Source organism: Malaclemys terrapin, chromosome 25 (genome assembly GCF_027887155.1).
Source record: "Malaclemys terrapin pileata isolate rMalTer1 chromosome 25, rMalTer1.hap1, whole genome shotgun sequence".
In the NCBI taxonomy this organism is placed as follows: Eukaryota; Metazoa; Chordata; order Testudines; family Emydidae; genus Malaclemys; species Malaclemys terrapin.
Window position 1 is genome coordinate 3416064 of NC_071529.1, and position 18631 is coordinate 3434694.

The 18631-nt window shown below is 56.5% G+C and overlaps 1 protein-coding gene across 1 annotated transcript; it reads right to left on the reverse strand.

Moving 5' to 3' along the window:
- Positions 1 to 9310: 9310 nt before the first annotated feature.
- Positions 9311 to 13056, reverse strand: LOC128829333 (zinc finger protein 383-like). Its single transcript, XM_054014713.1, has 4 exons — positions 12934 to 13056; positions 11522 to 11648; positions 10615 to 10728; positions 9311 to 10272 (listed from the first exon to the last, which is right to left on the reverse strand). Exons 1-4 carry the CDS (start codon positions 12955 to 12957, stop codon positions 9311 to 9313), a joined length of 1227 nt encoding a protein of 408 aa, XP_053870688.1. The 5' UTR covers positions 12958 to 13056.
- Between the last annotated feature and the right edge of the window lie 5575 nt (positions 13057 to 18631).

Genomic DNA, 18631 nt, shown 5'->3' on the forward strand with positions numbered 1-18631 from the left:
GAGGGAGTTTGGGTGGGGGAGGATGTCTGGGGTGCAGGCTCTAGGAGGGAGTTTGAGTGCTGGATGCACGCTCTGGGCTGGGGCAGGGAGTGGGTGTGGAGGAGGGGGTGAGGGGTGCAGGCTCTGGGAGGGAGTTTGGGGGCTAGAGTGGATGGGTGTGCAGGAGGGAATTTGGGGACAGGAGGGGGGTGTCGGGAGGGAGGGTGCAGGCTCTGAAGGGGGCGGGGGGCTTCGGTGCTTACCTGGGGCACCCCTCCGGCAGCGGTTCCTAGGCGGGGCGGGCCAGGAGGTCTCCATGCGCTCCTGTCCCCATCGCCCCCGCAGCGTCCCATTGGCTGCAGGGGCATTCGGGGCAGGGGCAGCGTGCGGAGACAAAGCCCGCCGCCCCCCCCCCGCCCCCCAGCCACAGGGACATGTTGGCAGACACGTGGAGCGAGCGCGCAGGAAGCCACTCAGGCCTGCTGTACTGCCGGTGGTGGCACTTGGGACCATTTTCAATCGCCCAGGGGCAGCAGGTGGGGCAGCAGGTGGGGCTGGGTGATGCGCAGGGGTGGCAGGCGGGGCCAGGGGAGAGACCCAGCCCCAATCTTTGCTGGAGCCAGGCCCCTGGGCCAGGAATATTCCTGGTGCCCAGCACCAGGCGCCCATCTAACTCGCCACCTATGGCTTAGGGCCTGGGGCGTTTGGAGCTGACAGACCAAAGGTCTCTTCCCCTCCCCTCAGGGATGTCTCTAATAACTGGATCTGGCGGCTGCAGCCCGTGGGTTTGTTCCAAGGGGAAATCAAACTGCAGCACAACAAGGACAATGTGGCCTCACCCAATAGGTCCCTGGAAGAGGACGGGGCATCTGCTCCCCGACTTGTGATGGCAATGGGCAAACCCCACCCCCTTTCTGGGACTCCAACAAGGATCTGCTCAGGCAATCGCTGGGTGTGTCCTGCCAGGCTCCCCTCTCAGACTCTCCTGGGCCAGCCAGGGAGACAGGGACAGGAGCGAGGTCTCCAGAGACAAAATCCTGCAGTAACTCACCCCCGCGGGGAGTCTTTTCATGCCATGGAGCAGTGGATGGCCCATTAGCAAGGCTCCAAGCCAGGCCCTTGAAAGCCGTCCTCTCCCACTGGATGGACGAGGAAGTCTAGAAGCTGAAAATAAGGAGCAGGATCTTGGCCAGTCTCCAGGATGCAGCTTTCCATATTAACCAACCAGCCGGTGCACACGGGTCCAGAAGCTGGCGATTTCTCCTGTGGCTGCTAGATGGCTCTAGATGGCCCAGTTTGGGGTGCCCCATGCAGAAAGGGTGGCCTTCCCTGCTCAAAGGCCATCAGGACTCAGTGGTCAGGAGGGGCGCTTGGGGACAGGAGCTCTCTGTTGCTAAAGGAGACGGAGACCCACAGCCTGTTAAACTCCCTAAGCTGTCAGGGAAGCTGAAGGTGTCAAAAGGGGAGAGCTTTAGCCGCAAGCTCAGCTAATCAGCACTGAGACTCTGAGGGGTGGGAAACTGATATTTCCCCCCAGATGGCCCAGGGATGGCTCAGGTCATCTGTGGGGATCACTCTCCGAGCAGCCTTCCTGCCCCATCTCTTTGGGAGGGCTTTCCAGAACGCAACGAGGGCTAGAGAGCAGTGGAGGGAGGGAAGCAGGGAAAAGAGAAACCAAAAATTACGAACCCCAATGTCCCCAGTAATTCTGAGGGACAATGGCCTAAGGTGTGCAGGGGAAATTCTCGCACCTTAACCTAGAGTTTTCCATGCCTTGAATTTGGCCAGCACCAGGTGGGTCAGGCTGCCTAGGTACCAAACCTCTCTGGGGCTCTTACCTGCTCCACGGGGATGTCTGTCTTCTCGCTAAATTAGCAGTGGGAAAGGGGAAAACTCCAGCGAGGCTCCTCCTTGCGCTCACAGACATGACCTAGAATTCTCTCTCAGTCCTCGAGGGGAGACCTTGAGGAGGAGACTCCCTGCAGCAAAGCCATTGCCCCCACCCTGCAGCCTCTTTACCCTGCCCGTTGTCATAGACTCTCTGTGAGGTCACCGCCTCCCAACCTCCTGTGACCAATCAGCTGAGGTCCTGCAAAAGGCTATTGTGATGTCACTGCCCTGGCCAGCCCCTTTGCATGTTTGAGCTGCTCCCGCTGTGTCACACCCCCACCCCCAATCATTCAGTGTTAGTTCTGGGATCAAGCAGACGACACATGGAAACATCAACGTTTGCTCAATGTGCCACACTCAGCTTTGCAGAGATTTGGAGACGTTAAGGCAAAAAGAGACCTTTGGATCATCCAATCATGGAATCATAGGATTGGAAGGGAGGTCATCGAGTCCAGTCGCCTGCACTCAAGGCAAGACTAAGTACTATATAGATCATCTCTGACAGGTGTTTGTCTAACGTGCTCTTAAAAATCTCCAATGATGGAGATTCCACAACCTCCCTAGGCAATTTATTCCAGTGCTTAACCACCCTGACAGTTAGGAAGTTTTTCCTAATGTCCAACCTAAACCTCTCTTGCTGCAATTTAAGCCCATTGCTTCTTGTGCTACCTCAGAGGTTAAGGAGAAAAATTTTCCTCCCTCCTCCTTGTAACAATGTTTTAGGTACTTGAAAACTGTTCTCATGTCCCCTCTCAGTCTGCTCTTCTCCAGACTAAACAAACCCAGTTCTTTCAATCTTCCCTCATAGGTCATGTTTTCTAGACCTTTAATCATTTTTGTTGCTCTTCTTTGGACTTTCTCCAATTTGTCCGCATCTTTCCAGAAATGTGGTGCCCAAAACTGTATACGATAATCCAGTTGAGGCCTAATCAGCGTGGAGTAGAGTGGAAGAATTACTTCTCGTGTCTTGATTTCAACACTCCTACTAATACATCTAAGGGTACATCTACACTACAGCGGGGAGTCGATTTAAGATACGCAAATTCAGCTACGTGAATAGCGTAGCTGAATTCTACGTATTGCAGCCGACTTACCCAGTTGTGAGGACGGCGGCAAAATCGACTTCTGCCGCTTTTTGTCGGCGGCGCTTACTACCACCTCCGCTGGTGGAGTTAGAGCGCCGATTCGGGGATCGATAAATCGATCCCCGAGAGGTCGATTTCTACCCGCCGATTCAGGCGGGTAGTATAGACCAGACCCCAGACTGATGTTGGCTTTTTTGCAACAGGTTACATTGTTGACTCTTATTTAGCTTGTGGTCCACTATGACCCTTGGATCCTTTTCCGCAGTACTCCTTCCTAGGCAGTCATTTCCCATTCTGTATGAGTGCAACTGATTGTTCCTTCCTAAGTGGAGTACTTTGCATTTGTCCTTATTAAATTTCATCCTATTTACCTCAGACCATTTCTCCAGTTTGTCCAGATCATTTTGAATGTTCATCCTATCCTCCAAAGCACTTGCAACCCCTTCCAGCTTGGTATCATCTGCCAACTTTGTAAGGGTGCTCTCTATGCCACGATCTAAATCATTGATGAAGATATTGAACAGAACCGGACCCAGAACTGATCCCTGCAGGACCGCACTCGTTATGCCCTTCCGGCCTGACTGTGAACCACTGATAACTACTCTCTGGGAACAGTTTTCCAACCAGTTATGCACCCACCTTATAGTAGCTCCATCTAGGTTGTATTTCCCTAGTTTGTTTTTGAGAAGGTCATGTGAGACTGTATCAAAAGCCTTACTAACGTCTAGATATAGCATATCTACCGCTTCCCCCCATCCACAAGGTTTGTTACCCAGTCAAAGAAAGCTACCAGGGTTTGGTTTGACACGATTTGTCCTTGATAAATCCATGCTGGCTATTGCTTATCACCTTATTATCTTCGAGATGTTTTCAGATGGACTCCTTAATTATTTGCTCCATTCTCTCTCCTGGTACAGAAGTTAAGCTGGCTGGTCTGTAATTGCCTGGCTTGTCCTTATTTCCCTTTTCATAGATGGGAACTACATTTGCCCTTTTCCAGACTTCTGGAATCTCTCCCATCTTCCATGACTTTTCAAAGATAATAACTAAAGTAAAGCTAGTCCATTGGGTGTGTGAGCAGGTAAATCGCCTCCCTCGCCCAGCAGCGCCCCCAGGGCAATGACTCAATGCCTCCCCCCAACCACAGGGACAGAGGCTGAAAGTCCATCTGATGGCAGGTCAGGGGCTGGCGTGGAATGTGCTGGGATCTCGGCCTGGGCCCTAGTGAGGTAGGTGACCCCGTCACACACAACCATACCCAGCAAGGCCTGCTCCGATTTTCTCCCTGTTTGTGAGTCCCAGCAGAGAGACCAGGGACTCATTGGTCCATGGAGAATGGGCTCCTCTACCCCAGCTGGGGGCTGCAGGCCAATGGCCAAGGGCAGCGGGTGAGGGGAGCTGGCACTAGCGCTCCTGCAGGGTCCATGGTGTGGGATAAACAGAGAACTCCAGTGTCCAGGGCTCTCCGGCCACGTGTCCATTCCACGGCAGGAGGGGATCTGGGACCAGAGCGAGGGGGCCTGGGGCAGGAGTCTGGGACGCAGCCATCGGGGAGAAGGAGGGAGTTCAGCTGTGCTGGGGAAGCTGTGCTGAGCAGAGATGCTGCTGCAGATGCCGCTAGTTCCCTGGGTGCGATGTCGCAGCACTTTAACTACATGGTTAATACAGAGGTTGCAGCTCAGCTGAGTAAAGTGCTGCACCCGTTTTAATGGTGTTAGGGGCTTTGCCAGGGTATAAGACTGAGGTGCAGCTCTACCCCTGCTCCACCCCCTCCTCCTCCAGCCTGTCCATGCCCCCCCCCACCCCCCGGAACACTCCTTGGGCCTGCAGCTGCTGGGGGGAGGCACAAGTGGCACCTCTGTTGGAGGAATTTCCCAGGGTGGGGGAGGGCTTTACACCTTCCCTACAGCCCCTTTGGCCCGCGCTAGCCAGCATGGGAGCCAGAGCACTGTGGTGGGCTGGGTCCAGACTTCAAGAATGTCTCTTGATGTAGGGTCCGAACCCGGGATACTGCCTTGAAGTGCGTCGGGGCTGGTTCTCTGAGGGGCTGGACCCCTGCACTGCCCATGGACTCAGATGCAGTTGGAACAAGGTCCCTGCAGTTCAAAGAGATAAATGCGGGTACCCAAAATGAGGCCATTGTTGTACATTTAGGCTTTACCGCCTTGCCCATTAACAACAGTAGGTGGGCTAAGGCTCATTGTCAGTCACTGTTTATACTTGATCACGGCTGACCTGGTCCTGGTCGTAAGCAGAGGCCTGGCAGTGAAAGGTCCTGATTCTATCCCCAGCACCCAGAGACAGATGATCCCTCAGGGATGTAATGACCCTGGGGGATATTTTACACTCATGATCTTTCCCATGGGCTGGGGAATTCCACAGTCTCATCCCAGGGCTGAGAACCTCAGGGTTAAGTTGCACAAAGTGAAAATAACTGAAATGTGACCCCTGCGTTGCACACTGTGCTGTGCTGTCCTGGGCAGATGTGGCTTTAAGCTGGTGTCCAAGCCGCATCCCACTCTCAAGAAGGACTGGGCCAAAAGAGCTGATATTCAGTGGTACTCACACTGCCCGGGTCCTGGCCACCGGTCCGAGGGGCGCTGCGTTTTATTTTAATTTTAAATGAAGAGTCTTAAACATTTTAAAAACCTTATTTACTTTACATACAACAATAGTTTAGTTCTATATTATAAACTTACAGAAAGAGACCTTCTAAAAATGTTAAAATTTATGACTGGCACGCGAAACCTGAAATTAGAGTGAATAAATGAAGACTCGGCACACCACTCCTGAAAGGTTGCCGACCCCTGACCTAGGGGTTGCAGTGGACGAGAAGCTGGATATGAGTCAGCAGTGTGCCCTTGTTGCCAAGAAGGCCAATGGCATACTGGGCTCCATTAGTAGGCACACTGCCAGCAGATTCAGGGAGTGATTATTCCCCTCTATTCGGCACTAGTGAGGCCACACTTGGAGTATTGCGTCCAGTTTTGGGCCCCACACTACAGAATGGATATGGACAAATTGGAGAGTCCGGGGGAAGGAAACAAAAATGTTTGGGGGGTGGGGGGACTGGAGCACATGACCTATGAGGAGAGGCTGAGGGAACTGGACTTATTTAGTCTGCAGAAGAGAAGGGGCGGGGGGGGGATTGGCTAGCAGCCTTCAACTACCTGAAGGGGGGTTCCAAAGAGGATGGAGCTCGGCTGTTCTCAGTGGTGGCAGATGACAGAACAAGGAGCAATGGTCTCAAGTTGCAGTGGGGAGGCTCTGGGTTGGATATTAGGAAACACTATTTCACTAGGAGGGTGGTGAAGCACTGGAATGGGTTCCCTACGGAGGTAGTGGAATCTCCTTCCTTAGAGGTTTTTAAGGTCAGGCTTAACAAAGCCCTGGCTGAGATCATTTAGTTGGGGTTGGTCCTGCTTTGAGCAGGGGGTTGGACTAGACACCTCCTGAGGTCCCTTCCAACCCTGATCTTCTATGATCCCAAGTCAGTCTCCTGAGGGTTGGAAAAGAAAGGGTCAGACGTGGGAGTGGGCAGGGAATTCCCACTGAACCTCAAAGCACAGAGTGACCTGTCCAATCTTATAGCCCTGGTTCCAGCTATTGAGAAAATTGCTTCTGGGCTTTTTCTAGGCTAGTTCAGATCATTTATAGATGTGTCGTTTGGGTTATTTTTTTCCCTCTCTCTCTCTTTCTTTTAGTATAGTGATGCTAAAACTTTTGTAACTAATACAGCCAAATAATGAGATGCATAGTGAAGCAGGTTTAGCTACTTCATAAGAAAATGGGTAAATTTATTTCCGATTTTGAGTCTTCAAAGATTTTCTGAGATTTCAATTTTTGAATGTGCAAGTGTTTTATTGCCCCTCCTGAATTGTGGGGTTTCTCTCCTGGTGAAGGCTGGTTGGTCACATACTTTGATATTAGCTTAGTTTGACAGGATGTAGCTCACATGCGGCTGGGAGTCGGGGAGCGGAGCAGGCCGGAGGCCGGGTCGCTCTACTTATGGGTGAGGGCAGCCCGACCTCTTCTGGAGTCCTCCAGGGAGTGGGGGCGGAGCAGGGGCGGGGGCTGGGGAAGAGCTGGTGCCCCACACAGCTGCACACTTTGCGTATGGGTAAGGACGGCCCTGAGACGCTGCACCCAAGACTGAGGCTCTATTGCGCTCGGTGTCGTATTAGACACACACATTGCGAGAGGCAGCTCCTAGGGGAAGGAGCTTCAAGTCTAACTGTGCAAAGCAGACGCAAGGAGGAGTGTGTGGGTGTCGGGAGCGTCTCCGTGATTACGGCCGGGCTTGTAAACCAAGTTTCCAACTTCCAATAGATGTGAAAAAACAACAACAGATTTTTCTTGCTCCAAATAACAGCACTTACACTTACAGTACAGGACAAGTAGCCCGAGTTCCCTGGAAGCTGCACAGCCGCGCAGCCACCCAGCAGCCTCCTTAGTGCCGCCTGGGCCCTCAGACAACCCACCCGGGGGGCTGCCATGGCCAGGGGAGGGGCACCGTTCCCTGAGCCCCAATCTATCCCGGCCTCCAACCTGCACCAACCCAGCTGAGCCTGAGCTGCCCTTGCCCAGGCCTGACCCCAGCCCTGGCCTTGCCGGGGAGAGGCGCCTATCCTGTGGGCCCGGCCCTACAGCTGATACGGGGGGCAGGGGTCGCCTCCCTGCCAAGCCTAGGTGCTGCTGCAGGGAGAGACAGCTGGGAAGAGGCCTCTCTCCTGGCCGGATCACCCGCCTGCACCATTGGAATTCCCCACCCAGGCCTGGGACACTCATCTCCAGCTCTAATGAGTTGGATACAGGATCAAATTGATCCTAAGTGCGGAGACTCTCTGCTGCGGGGGGGGGGGGGGGGACACAAAATACAGGTGGATAAACTCCACTGTGCCTCAGACACAGACCAGCGCTGCTGGAGTCAGCAGATACAGTGACGGTGATGGGGAAGGAGGGAATCCCTCCGACTCGCCCCATTGCCTTCCGGCCTTGCAGAGGCTGAAATGATCCATCTGTCCCGCTCCTGCTCCTCCTTGTTACATGGAAATGTATTTGAAATAAGGAAAATGGTAAAAAAGAAAAATACCTGCTGCCCAGCACCACCTGGACCAGCGTGAGCACAACTGGGGAGGAGACATTTTGTCAGCAAAGGGGGGACTTGGTGACTAACAATCGCTCTGCTACTGGGGTGACAGTATAAACGTGATGCTCAGGGATTGTCCAGACCAGGAAAATGGGTGTCCATTAGGACAGGCCAAAGGGGAAGATGCCGGCTAACCCCAACCCCTGTGCCCGGGCGATGTCAGCACTGCAAACAGAGCGGTGTGTTTACATCAGGATAGCTACCTCCAGCACGCCGACGCCCAGGGAAATCCTAGAGCAGAAGACAAACCCCATGTCCATTTTCACTCAGTGAGGCGACTTGTGGTCACCCCTATTTCCCCCACCTGGGGCTGATGGAAACTCCTTGCTGGAAGGACACACACTCCAATGACTCACAGGAGAAAGGAGCACAGGACTCACCCCTAGGGTGACCAGATCACCCAAGTCAAATATCGGGACGCGGGAGGGGGGCGGGAGAAGGGGACGCAGGGGGGGTGGCGTGACAGGGGGGCGGGGCAAAAAAAAAAAACACCCTTCCTCCACAAGCGCTGGAGGGAGGCCCGGGAGACACAGGGGAAGCGCGGGGCCAGGGTGAGTGAGAGTCCGGCCTGGCCCCGAGCAGGCAGGACTCAGTCGGGCGGTAGGGAGAGTAGAGGGGCGGCCTGCGGGGCCAGGCGGCAGCTGTTCTCCCCCCCTTGGCAGTGGGACTCGGGAGCAGCCGCTGCTGCAGCTCCCACTGCCGCGGGGGGAGGAAGCGGCTGATGGCCAAGCTCAGCGGCTGCGGCTCTGGCGCCCGGGCCTGCTGCGGGGACCCAGCAGCACGCACACTGCGCACAGCCCAGCCCCTGGCCAGTCGCCTCTGGGCTGCTGCCCAGCTGGTGCTATCCTGCGGTGGCCCCGGAGTGGGGGCAGCAGGCCCCAGCCCCCCTGTCCTGCTCAGGTCCCGCAGGGGAATAAACGGGGCTGCCGATGCCTCCTGGGCTCTGGAGCATTTCCTTGTTTGTCCAGTGTCCCGACCACACATCGGTCGGGACGCGGGACAAACAAGGAAATATCAGGACAGTCCCGATAAAATCGGGACGTCTGGTCACCCTACTCACCCCAGAAAAGGGCGACCTGTAAAAGGCACAAGTGGGCAACACACGAGGCAGTTGAGAGAACAGAGGGACACAAATGGTGCAAACAAACCACAAGGTCACTATGTGGGAATTAGCAAATGTGTTTTTAAAAAAAGTCTTTTCTCTGCCCTACACAACATTTCTACGCTGCTTCGCGGTCCTGTGAACACCCTGATGTCTTGTAAGGTGTGGGCCCTGAGTGAAACTTTTCCCGCATTCACAGCATCTATAAGGTCTCTCTCCCGTGTGAATTCTCTGATGTACAATGAGGTCTGAGCTCACACTGAAGCCTTTCCCGCACTCACAGCACTGATAGGGTCTCTCTCCTGTATGCCTTGCCTGATGTGTAATTAGGGTTGATTTCTGCCTGAACAGTTTCTCACACTCACAGCACTCATAGGGGCGCTCTCCCGTGTGGATCCTCTGATGTGTATTGAGGGCTTTCTTGACAGTGAATTTTTCCCCGCATTCATGGCACTCATAGGGTCTCACTCCAGTGTGGATCCTCTGATGTGTAATAGGAGCTGAACTCTGTGTGAACATTTTTCCACACTCAGAGCACTGATGAGGTATCTTTCCCTTGTGGATATTCTGATGTCCAATAAGGTCTGAGCTGACAGTGAAGCTTTTCCCGCACTCACAGCATTCATAGGGTTTCTCCCCTGTGTGGATCCTCTGATGGTTACTAAGGGTAGAGCTCAGAGTGAAGGTTTTCTCGCACTCACTGCATTCATGGGCTCTCTCTCCTGTGTGGATTCTCTGATGTTTTAAAAGGACTGAGTGGTTAGTGAAATGTTTTCCACACTCAGTGCATGTGTTTTTTCTCTCTCCTGTGGGTATTCTCGGCTGGGCTGTGGTTTCCAGGAGGTCCTGGTGAGTTCCCTGACAATTAATGGAGTTACCCACTTTCTCCGCTGGCTGGTTTCTCTGCTCCCTCTCTGGCCTGTGCTGACTCCCACAGGCTTTGCCCTGCACACGATGCCGGGACACATTCCCTCTGGAGCCGTGCGATAATCCCCCAGGTGGTGCCACTTGCTCAGAATCTTCCTGCTGAGGATTCTGCTTCTTCTCCTCACTCACCATCCCAGCACCTGCTTGGACAGAGAGAGAAACCTCAGACACAGGGATGGAAAGGGGAAAACAACCAAAATTAGAGCTGGAGAAACAGAAAAGAAACCTAGTAGCTGGATTCTCCACAACTCTTCCCCACAGGGGAGAGAGGAGGGGAACAATTCTGCCTCCACATCCCCTCAGGGAGGGAGCTCTGCCAGGTGTCAGTCAGGATGCGCACGAAGCCATGAGCGACAGCTGCCCTGAGGATACACGGCCTCCTGGGGATACTCCTGAACCCCGAGAGCTCACAAGGCTTTTAGGGACTCCCAGCTGTTTCCTTCGGGCACTGAGAGCTTTGAGTTGGTTTAATGATCCCTCACCTGCGCAGGCACCTCTGGGGATCTCTCCTTCCTCACAGCCCTGGAGATCCGGGACCCACGGCTCCTCCCCTCGTTCCAGCTGGGAGTTCACATCAGGTTTGGAAACTGGACACCCTGCTCAGGGGAAAGAAAACAAGGGAGATCAGGGAATTCATGGGACGTTTCTATTACTTTAACCCCAGCCCATTTTACAGCAGGGAAAGGCTGGCCTGTATTGTAGATAGTCCTTTCTGGCCATAGAAAGCTACAGCTATGAAGAACGACTAAGAAGAACACGCCACCGTTTGTGTTGTGTTCCACGGATCGGAATACCAGCATTTTCCTGCATGTGTGTCAGCTGTGGATGACTGGGAGCAGCTTGGCAGAGATGTGACTGTGATATGAAGAGAGCTGCATGTAAAACTTGGGGGCCTAGTCTGCCTCATGCCCGTGCTAAGGGCTGGAGGCTGGGTCCATGAAGGTGCACAGGGGTGAGGTCTTGTCACCGAGATTGTCAGCAGCCTGGTGACACATGTGCTAGTGATCCTCAGGGCTCAGTGAGAGCTAAGCGAAGTCTGTGACCTCGGGGCGAGGGGAAAGGGGTGATCTCACTTTGCAGGTCCGAGCTGGTTTGTGTGGAGTGGGAGCAGTGTGTGAGTGCCGGCCAGGGGTCAGAAGTTTCTGTTTGTCACATTGGAATCCAAGTTTTGCCCTAGCAAAGAGAAGATGTCAGACTTCGTGCTGTGCTGCCCCTGTGCGCTGTTCCCAGAGCGTCCTGTAGCAGGGGAGGGCAGAGCGCTAGGGTGTGTGTCACTGGCTTGTTGGGGTGTTGCTGAAACAGGGCAGAGTAGAGGTTGCATTGTGGGGATGCCATAAGCCTTAACTCTGCATTTCCCCTCCTAAGAACCGAGGGGACAGGAACCCTTACCCAGCGAGGTCACGTTCTCATAGTTCTCCTGCATGACGTCTCTGTAGAGGGCTCTCTGAGCGGGGTCCAGCAGAGCCCCCTGCCCCGCGGTGAAATACACAGCCACTTCCTGGAAGCTCACCGGCCCCTGAAACAACAGGTGCCCCCCACTCAGTGCCTGCTGCCCCAGCCACAACTCCACTATTCATGGGGGAAAGGAGCCAATCAAATGGAAGCTCTGAGGGGCTCGCAGTCAGAGGCCAACCCCCAAACCACTCATAAGAACGGCCAGCCTGAGTCAGACCAAAGGTCCATCTAGCCCAGTATCCTGTCTGCCGACAGTGGCCAGTGCCAGACGCCTCAGAGGGAATGAACAGAACAGGGAATCATCAAGTGATTCACCCGTCGCCTATTCCCAGTTTCTGGCAAACAGAGACCAGGGACACCGTCCCTGCCCATCCCTGCTAATAGCCATCGATGGACCTGCCCTCCATGAATCTATCTGGTACCAGAGCATCCAGGAAACACCCAGGTGATGGGACGAAGAGAGAGCCCCTGGTCTCTCCCAGCAGATCCATCACACACCTACTAGCCAGGGGCTCATACAGGAGATGGAGCCCTGGCAGGTCCAGGGACAATTCTCTGGTAGATACCAACACCCTCCTCATTGCGAGGAGCTGGATATGAAGGGAGGGACAGGGCCCCTAAGCTGCCCCTTTCATATTTCGCAGCTGCCGTTGGTCAGTCGGGTCAGGCTCCAGCACTGGGAGCCTGGTCAGTGTTTCCTAACCTCACCTAGGTGGGTTGTTTCCTCTCCCACAAATTAGGACATTTCCCCTCTGAACTGCATGGCTCTGATCCTAGAATCCAGGGCACTTATTAAACAAGTCCCAGCAGGTTTGCCACACCCTGGCCTCAGGGCCGGCTTTAGGCCAATTCCACCAATTCCCCCGAATCGGGCCCCGCGCCTAAAAGGGCCCCACGCCCAGTGGCAGGGCTGCCCAGAGTGGGGGACAAGTGGCAGAGAATCCCTGGCTAGAGGCGCCTTTTTAAATTTTACTCACCCGGCAGTGCTCTGGGTCTTTAGCAGCACTTTGACGGCGGGTCCTTCAGTGCCGCCGAAGACCTGGAGCAAGCGAAGGACCCGCTGCCAAAGATTAGGAGCACGGCCCGGTGAGTACAAGCCCCACGTGGTTTTTTCACGTTTTTTTTTTTTTTTTTTTAGTCATCCCTGTCGGGGCCCCGTCGAAACTGTTGGAATCGGGCCCCGCACTTCCTAAAGCCGGCCCTGCCTGGCCTCCTCCCTTACTCCACCCTGGGAATTTCCTGCCCCGCTCCCACCTCCAAACCAGACCCAAACCTTCCCACCCCCTGTGTATTGCTGCCCCCTCCCTCCTGCAGCAACCCACCAGCCACCCCCCAAGAACCCCTACCTGAACTGGCTCCGCTGCAGCCATTTCTCTGCCCTGTGCCAAGGGCTGGAGTGAAGCGTGGGCGTCGTTCTGCAGCCTGGCAGGGCGAGAAGGGCAGTTGTGGAGGTGGGAGAACAGGCTTTAGGTACGTTCCCATCACGATTCCCCAGGTTCTTTCCCTGCAGACAGACCCCGAGATTCTGCCATGCTGGGCGATATGTGACAAGGAGAGAAAAGGGGATGAACTGGAGGGAATTTCTACAGACAGGGAAAGCGCGGGCGGGGGATGAATCTTCCCTGGTAGTAGCTCCCTGCCCCGCCTCTGCAGCCCGAGACTCTGCCCACACTCCGCCCCCCGCTCGCCCCCTCCTGCTGCTCCCCAGGGTCTCTCCTCCACCCCCTCCCCATAGCACAGAGGGATAAGGGGGGAGCGGAGAGGCAGGGAGATGACTGGCAGGGAGGGGGTGGGGAGGAAGAACCTGGCAGGTGGGGGGCGGGATGAGGAGGTACAGGCGGCGAGTTGTAGGGGCTCGTGGTGCCTGGGCACCAGGAATATTCCTGGGCTGGGGCCCAGCTCCACAAATGTTCGGGGCCGGGTCTCTCCCGCGACCCTGCCTGCCGCCCCCATGCATCCCCCAGTTCCTCCTGCCACCCCCGCACCCTCCTTCCCCCCCCCCACCTGCCGCCCCTGCACACTCCCCCCCTCCGCCATGCGGCCCCCGGTCCCACCTGCCTCCCCCAGGCAATTTAAAAAGGCCCATCCCTGCGTTGCGGCCCCTGGGGGAGGGAGGGGGGCAGCAGCGTGTGGAGACGCCCTGGCCTATGCCACCTAGGAGCTGCTGCCCCAGGTAAATGCTGTATCCTCCACCCGCTCCAAGAGCCTGCACCCCACCGCCTACCCCCACATCCCTTCCTGCCCCCAAACTCCCTCCTCGCCAACCCAAACTCCCTCCCAGGCCCTGTACCCTCTCACCCCTCCTGCACCCAACCCCTGTCCCAGCCCAGAGCCTGCATCCAGCACCCACACTCTATCCCAGAGCTGGCACCCCACACCCCCATTTCCTCCCAGAGCCTGCACGCCCACCCCCTCACCCCCTGCACTCAACCTCCCCCCCCAGAGCCTGCACCCCTCCTGCACCCAAACTCCCTCCCAGAACCTGCACCCCTCACCCCTCCTGCACCCCCACCACTGCCCCAGCTGAGCCTGCACCCAGCATCCCCTCCGACACCCTCATTTCCTCCCAGAGCCTGCAGGCCCGCCCCCTCACCCAAACTTCCTCCCGGGGCCTGCGCCCCTCCCCGCTCCCGCAGCCAAACTTCTTCCCGGGGCCTGCGCCCCTCCTCCATCCCGCACCCAAACTCCCTCCCCCCTCCTGCACCCCCACCCCTGCCCCAGCCCCAGGGGAAGGGGCAGAGCAGGGGCTGGCAGAGACACATGTTCACCGTTCTGGTCAGTGGCTCTCAGCGTCCCTGCATCTCCCGGCTGCACAGACAGTTCAACCCCCTCCCCCCGCAACTCCGGCTCCCCCCTCCCCGACACCACCCCACAGGGGACCCCCCCCAGGAGCCCTTGTGCGGAGTCACTTTCCCCGGGGTCTCCTCCCGGCCCCAGGGGTTACCCCATGTCTGATCTCTGGGGCTGTCCGCCCCACTTCCCCCCCACCGCTCCCGAGCCCGGCCCCTTCCTGTGTGTCCGGCCGGGCTGCAGCCAGCGCCTGCCCCAGGATCGCTGGGAGATGGAGCATCCCGGGCAGATCTCCGGTCGGGGGGGAGCGGGGGAAGGGGCGTGACCCACAGCCCCCTGCCCCCCATTGCCAGCCTCTCCCTGTCCCCCCTGCCCCTCCATTGCCAGCCTCTGGACTCACCCCCTGCCGCCCATTGCCAGCCTCTCCCTGCCCCCCATTGCCAGCCTCTCCCTGTCCCTCCTGCCCCTCCATTGCCAGCCTCTGGATGCACCCCCCGCCACCCATTGCCAGCCTCTCCCTGCCCCCCATTGCCACCCTCTGGCTGCACCCCCCTGCCCCCCATTGCCAGCTGCTCCCTGACCCCCCTGCCCCCCATTGCCAGCCCACCCTACCCCCTATTGCCAGCCTCTGGCTGCGAACACTCCTGGTGAGGGGCGTTTGAACCCTAACAACCGCCTGGTTCCTAATGTCCTGGGGAGCGTGTGGAGCAGCATCGCCCAGACAGTTCGGGAAGCCCCTTGTCTGATGTTACGTGTTCAAAACCAGGGACCCTCCATAGGCCACAGCTGTGACCCAGCTCTGCCGGGCTGTCCTCTGAGAGAGGAGCCGCTCCAGATCCGGCTGGGGTCAAGGGGCACTGGGGTGACGGGACAGCCTGTGTCTCTGGGACAGGCTCGTCTGGGGCTGGCTGGACCAGGGAGGAGCAGTGCAGAGGGATTGCTGCCCAAGTGAGCCTGTGGCAGGCGTGTTTGTGCCCATTGCACATCCGGCACCGACCCCTGGTGCTGCTGGGCCTTGCTCAGAGACAGCGGCCTTGTCCTCCTGCCCCCAAGATCACGCACAGACAAGGCGGCTGGGCAATTTTTGTGTCATTTCCTATATTTGTACAGCTCCCAACCTCAACATCCTGCGGAGCCAAACCGACCCCCCCCACCCGACTCATCCTCAGACCAAGGCCCTTTGATCCACCAGGCGCAGACCTCTGCCCCTTGAGCTGCAGCGTAACCAAGAGCAGTAGCTGTTTCCCTGCCCGTGGCCCAGGCACCAGAGGGGGTGAGCTAGTGCCTCTGGGCAGTCAATATCGCCTAGATGAAAGAAAGTTTAGCCCAAACAGGGACATTAGCTGGTTCAATGGGACATGAGGGTGATAGGGATGTTGTCGCAGGGCAATCAGGTTGGTCAGGCATGACTTGCTCTTGGTGAATCCATGTTGACTGTTCCTGATCACTTTCCTCTCCTCCAAGTGCTTCAAAATGGATTCCTTGAGGACCTGCTCTATCATTTTGCCAGGGACTGAGTGAGGCGAACCGGTCTGTAGTTCCCCAGGTTCTCTTTCTTCCCTTTTTGAAAGATGGGCATTATATTTGCCTTCTTTCCAATCGTCCGGGACCTCCCCCAATCATAGAATCTCAGGGTTGGAAGGGACCTCAGGAGGTATCTAGTCTAATCCCCTGCTCAAAGCAGGACCAACACCAACTAAATCATCCCAGCCAGGGCTTTGTCAAGCCTGACCTTAAAAACCTCTAAGGAAGGAGATTGCACCACCTCCCTAAGGAACCCATTCCAGTACTTGACCACCCTCCTAGTGAAAAAGTTTTTCCTAATATCCAACCTAAACCTCCCCCACTGCAACTTGAGACCATTGCTCCTTGTTCTGTCATCTGCCACCACTGAGAACAGTCTAGATCCATCCTCTTTGGATCCCCCCTTCAGGTAGTTGAAAGCAGATATCAAATCCCCCCTCATTCTTCTCTTCTGCAGACTAAACAATCCCAGTTCCCTCAGCCTCTCTTCATAAGTCATGTGCCCCAGCCCCCTATTCATTTTTGTTGCCCTCCCCTGGACTCTTTCCAATTTTTCCACATCCTTCTTGTAGTGTGGGGCCCAAAACTGGACACAGTACTCCAGATGAGGCATCACCAATGCCGAATAGAGGGGAATGATCATGTCCCTCAATCTGCTGGCAATGCCCCTACTTATACAGCCCAAAATGCCGTTAGCCTTCTTGGCAACAAGGGCACACTGCTGACGCGTATCCAGCTTCTCATCCGCTGTAATCCCCAGGTCCTTTTCTGCAGAACTGCCGCTTAGCCAGTCGGTCTCCAGCCTGTAGCAGTGGATGGGATTCTTCCGTCCGAAGTGCAGGACTCTGCACTTGTCCTTGTTGAACATCTGGCTGGGCCTGAGCCCCCTTCCGAGGGGTGATGGGGTTCAGCGGGTCTGTGCTGTGTCCCCTCCTGAGGGTGAGGGAGGACGGTGAGAGAGATCCCCATGTGCAGACTATCTCCTCCCACGGTGACTCCCAGCACTCTAGCCCAGCACTGAGTGTCCCAGAGAGGAGCGGGGAGAGGCCAGGCCGGGTTGGGATTTTGGAGGAGTGATGTGGTTGGTGTGGAGGGCAGTTCAGGTCTCCGGATGGCGGGGGTGCTCTGCATCTCTGACCTCGCAGGTGCCTGGTCACTAGTGTGCCCTTCCCCCACCCCGATTGTGCCCCGCTCCCGTCTGCACTAGCCCCTGGAGGGCCGTGAGCACAGGAGTCAGAGCGGGTCCCTGAGGGTTGGTAGCCTCCTGCCCTGAGCCTCAGAGACCCTTTCCACCACAGAGACGGCTGGACATTTCATCTCCGTGCTCCCCTCTGGTTGCTAGCTGATGCCCCTGCACTAGCATGATCCGCTCTCTGTCCTGCGGGACCCCTCTCACGGGCAGGGTCTCCAGAGCCCCATGCTAAGGGGCTGATCTGCCATACTAGGCAGAGGGACACGCCATCCAGGTGAGCCCATGGGCGTTGAGCTCGGTGACCAGGAATGTGCCCTGCACTGAGCTGCCGGCATGGCATGGGCTGGCCTGTGGGGGCAGGTGGGCTGCTCTGTCTCACACTCCGGCCCCTCTGCAGCTTCCTGACTGGGAAAGTGACTTTAAAAGAGCATCTCGATGGCCGTGGGGCTGATTGCTGAGGGGAAGCTGCCCGGCCACCTCTCCTCGCGCCGTCCCTGCAGCGCGGCCTGGCGTAGTTCATTGGTGCAGGGGTAGAGCCCTGCTGCACTGGGGAGTATCACGGAGGAACGGCTAGATGACGTCGTCGCCAAGGAAAACAAGTGTCCTGTTAACCGCACAGTGCCCTGAGTTGAGCGAAGGAGACCCTGTGCCCCCCCACACTGCCACTGACCTACCCCTGCTGGCCCCTCCCAGAGAGTAATGGGGCCATGTGCTTTCATCTGAGCTTATCCAACCCTGTGACATACGTGGGTCAATGTTGTTCCTACCCCTGGCCCCGCACCTGCTGCTGTTGCAAACAGGCCCCGTTTGGGGGGGCAGGTGAGGGAGGGGAAAGGGAATAGGCCATGTGGGGGAAGGGAGCAACGGGTGGGCAGTACATTGAATCAGCGCAGGCTGTGACTTCACTTTCTGCCCTATGCTCCGAGCTGCCGAGGGGCCAGATGACGCCCAGCGCCTCTGTGAATACTGGCTGAATGCTGGTAACGTCCCCTTCACACAGATCAGGAGAGTCCTTTTATCCCCCGTTTGTGACAATCGAGAACAAACCCCTGCTGGCTGACGGGGCACATGCAGCGGAGCCGGGCGGCGTTGACGAGGAGCGGTACCGCAGTGCCGGCCCTTGGAGACGTTCTCTGCTTAGGACAGTGCACGGTGTGAGCTCTCACTGCGCAGCCTCCACGCTGGAGTAGTTACTCTCAGGAATCGCAGCCCTGATGCAATTACGTGGCACAGCCCTGAAGGGGGAACTGCCAAAGAAACCCACCGCAGGGGCATTCAACTCAGAAAGGGGAACTGCACAGACGTGAGGGGGCTCGTTAAATGGAAATTAAAAGCAACACGCCAGGGTGAAATGCCAGCAAAGAGCACGGAGACTGTTTAAAAACACCATGCTAGAGGCTCCCACTACATGTATCCGCAAATAAAAAACAAACCAGTGCGAGGATAAAAAAAATGCCCCCAGGGCTAAACAGCCTAGTAAAAGAGGCACTTTGGAAGTCAAATCCTAGTGAGGAAAATACAAAGACGCATAAACTCTG

What these genes read in the sequence shown, in the direction of transcription:
- LOC128829333 (XM_054014713.1), bottom strand. Translation starts at nt 12,957, where the DNA reads ATGGCTGCAGCGGAGCCAGTTCAG. An exon ending in CTGCAGCGGAGCCAGTTCAG is followed by an intron (nt 11,649 to 12,933) that starts GTAGGGGTTCTT and finishes CTGTTGTTTCAG; the next exon opens with GGGCCGGTGAGCTTCCAGGA. An exon ending in TGAGAACGTGACCTCGCTGG is followed by an intron (nt 10,729 to 11,521) that starts GTAAGGGTTCCT and finishes TCCCCTGAGCAG; the next exon opens with GGTGTCCAGTTTCCAAACCT.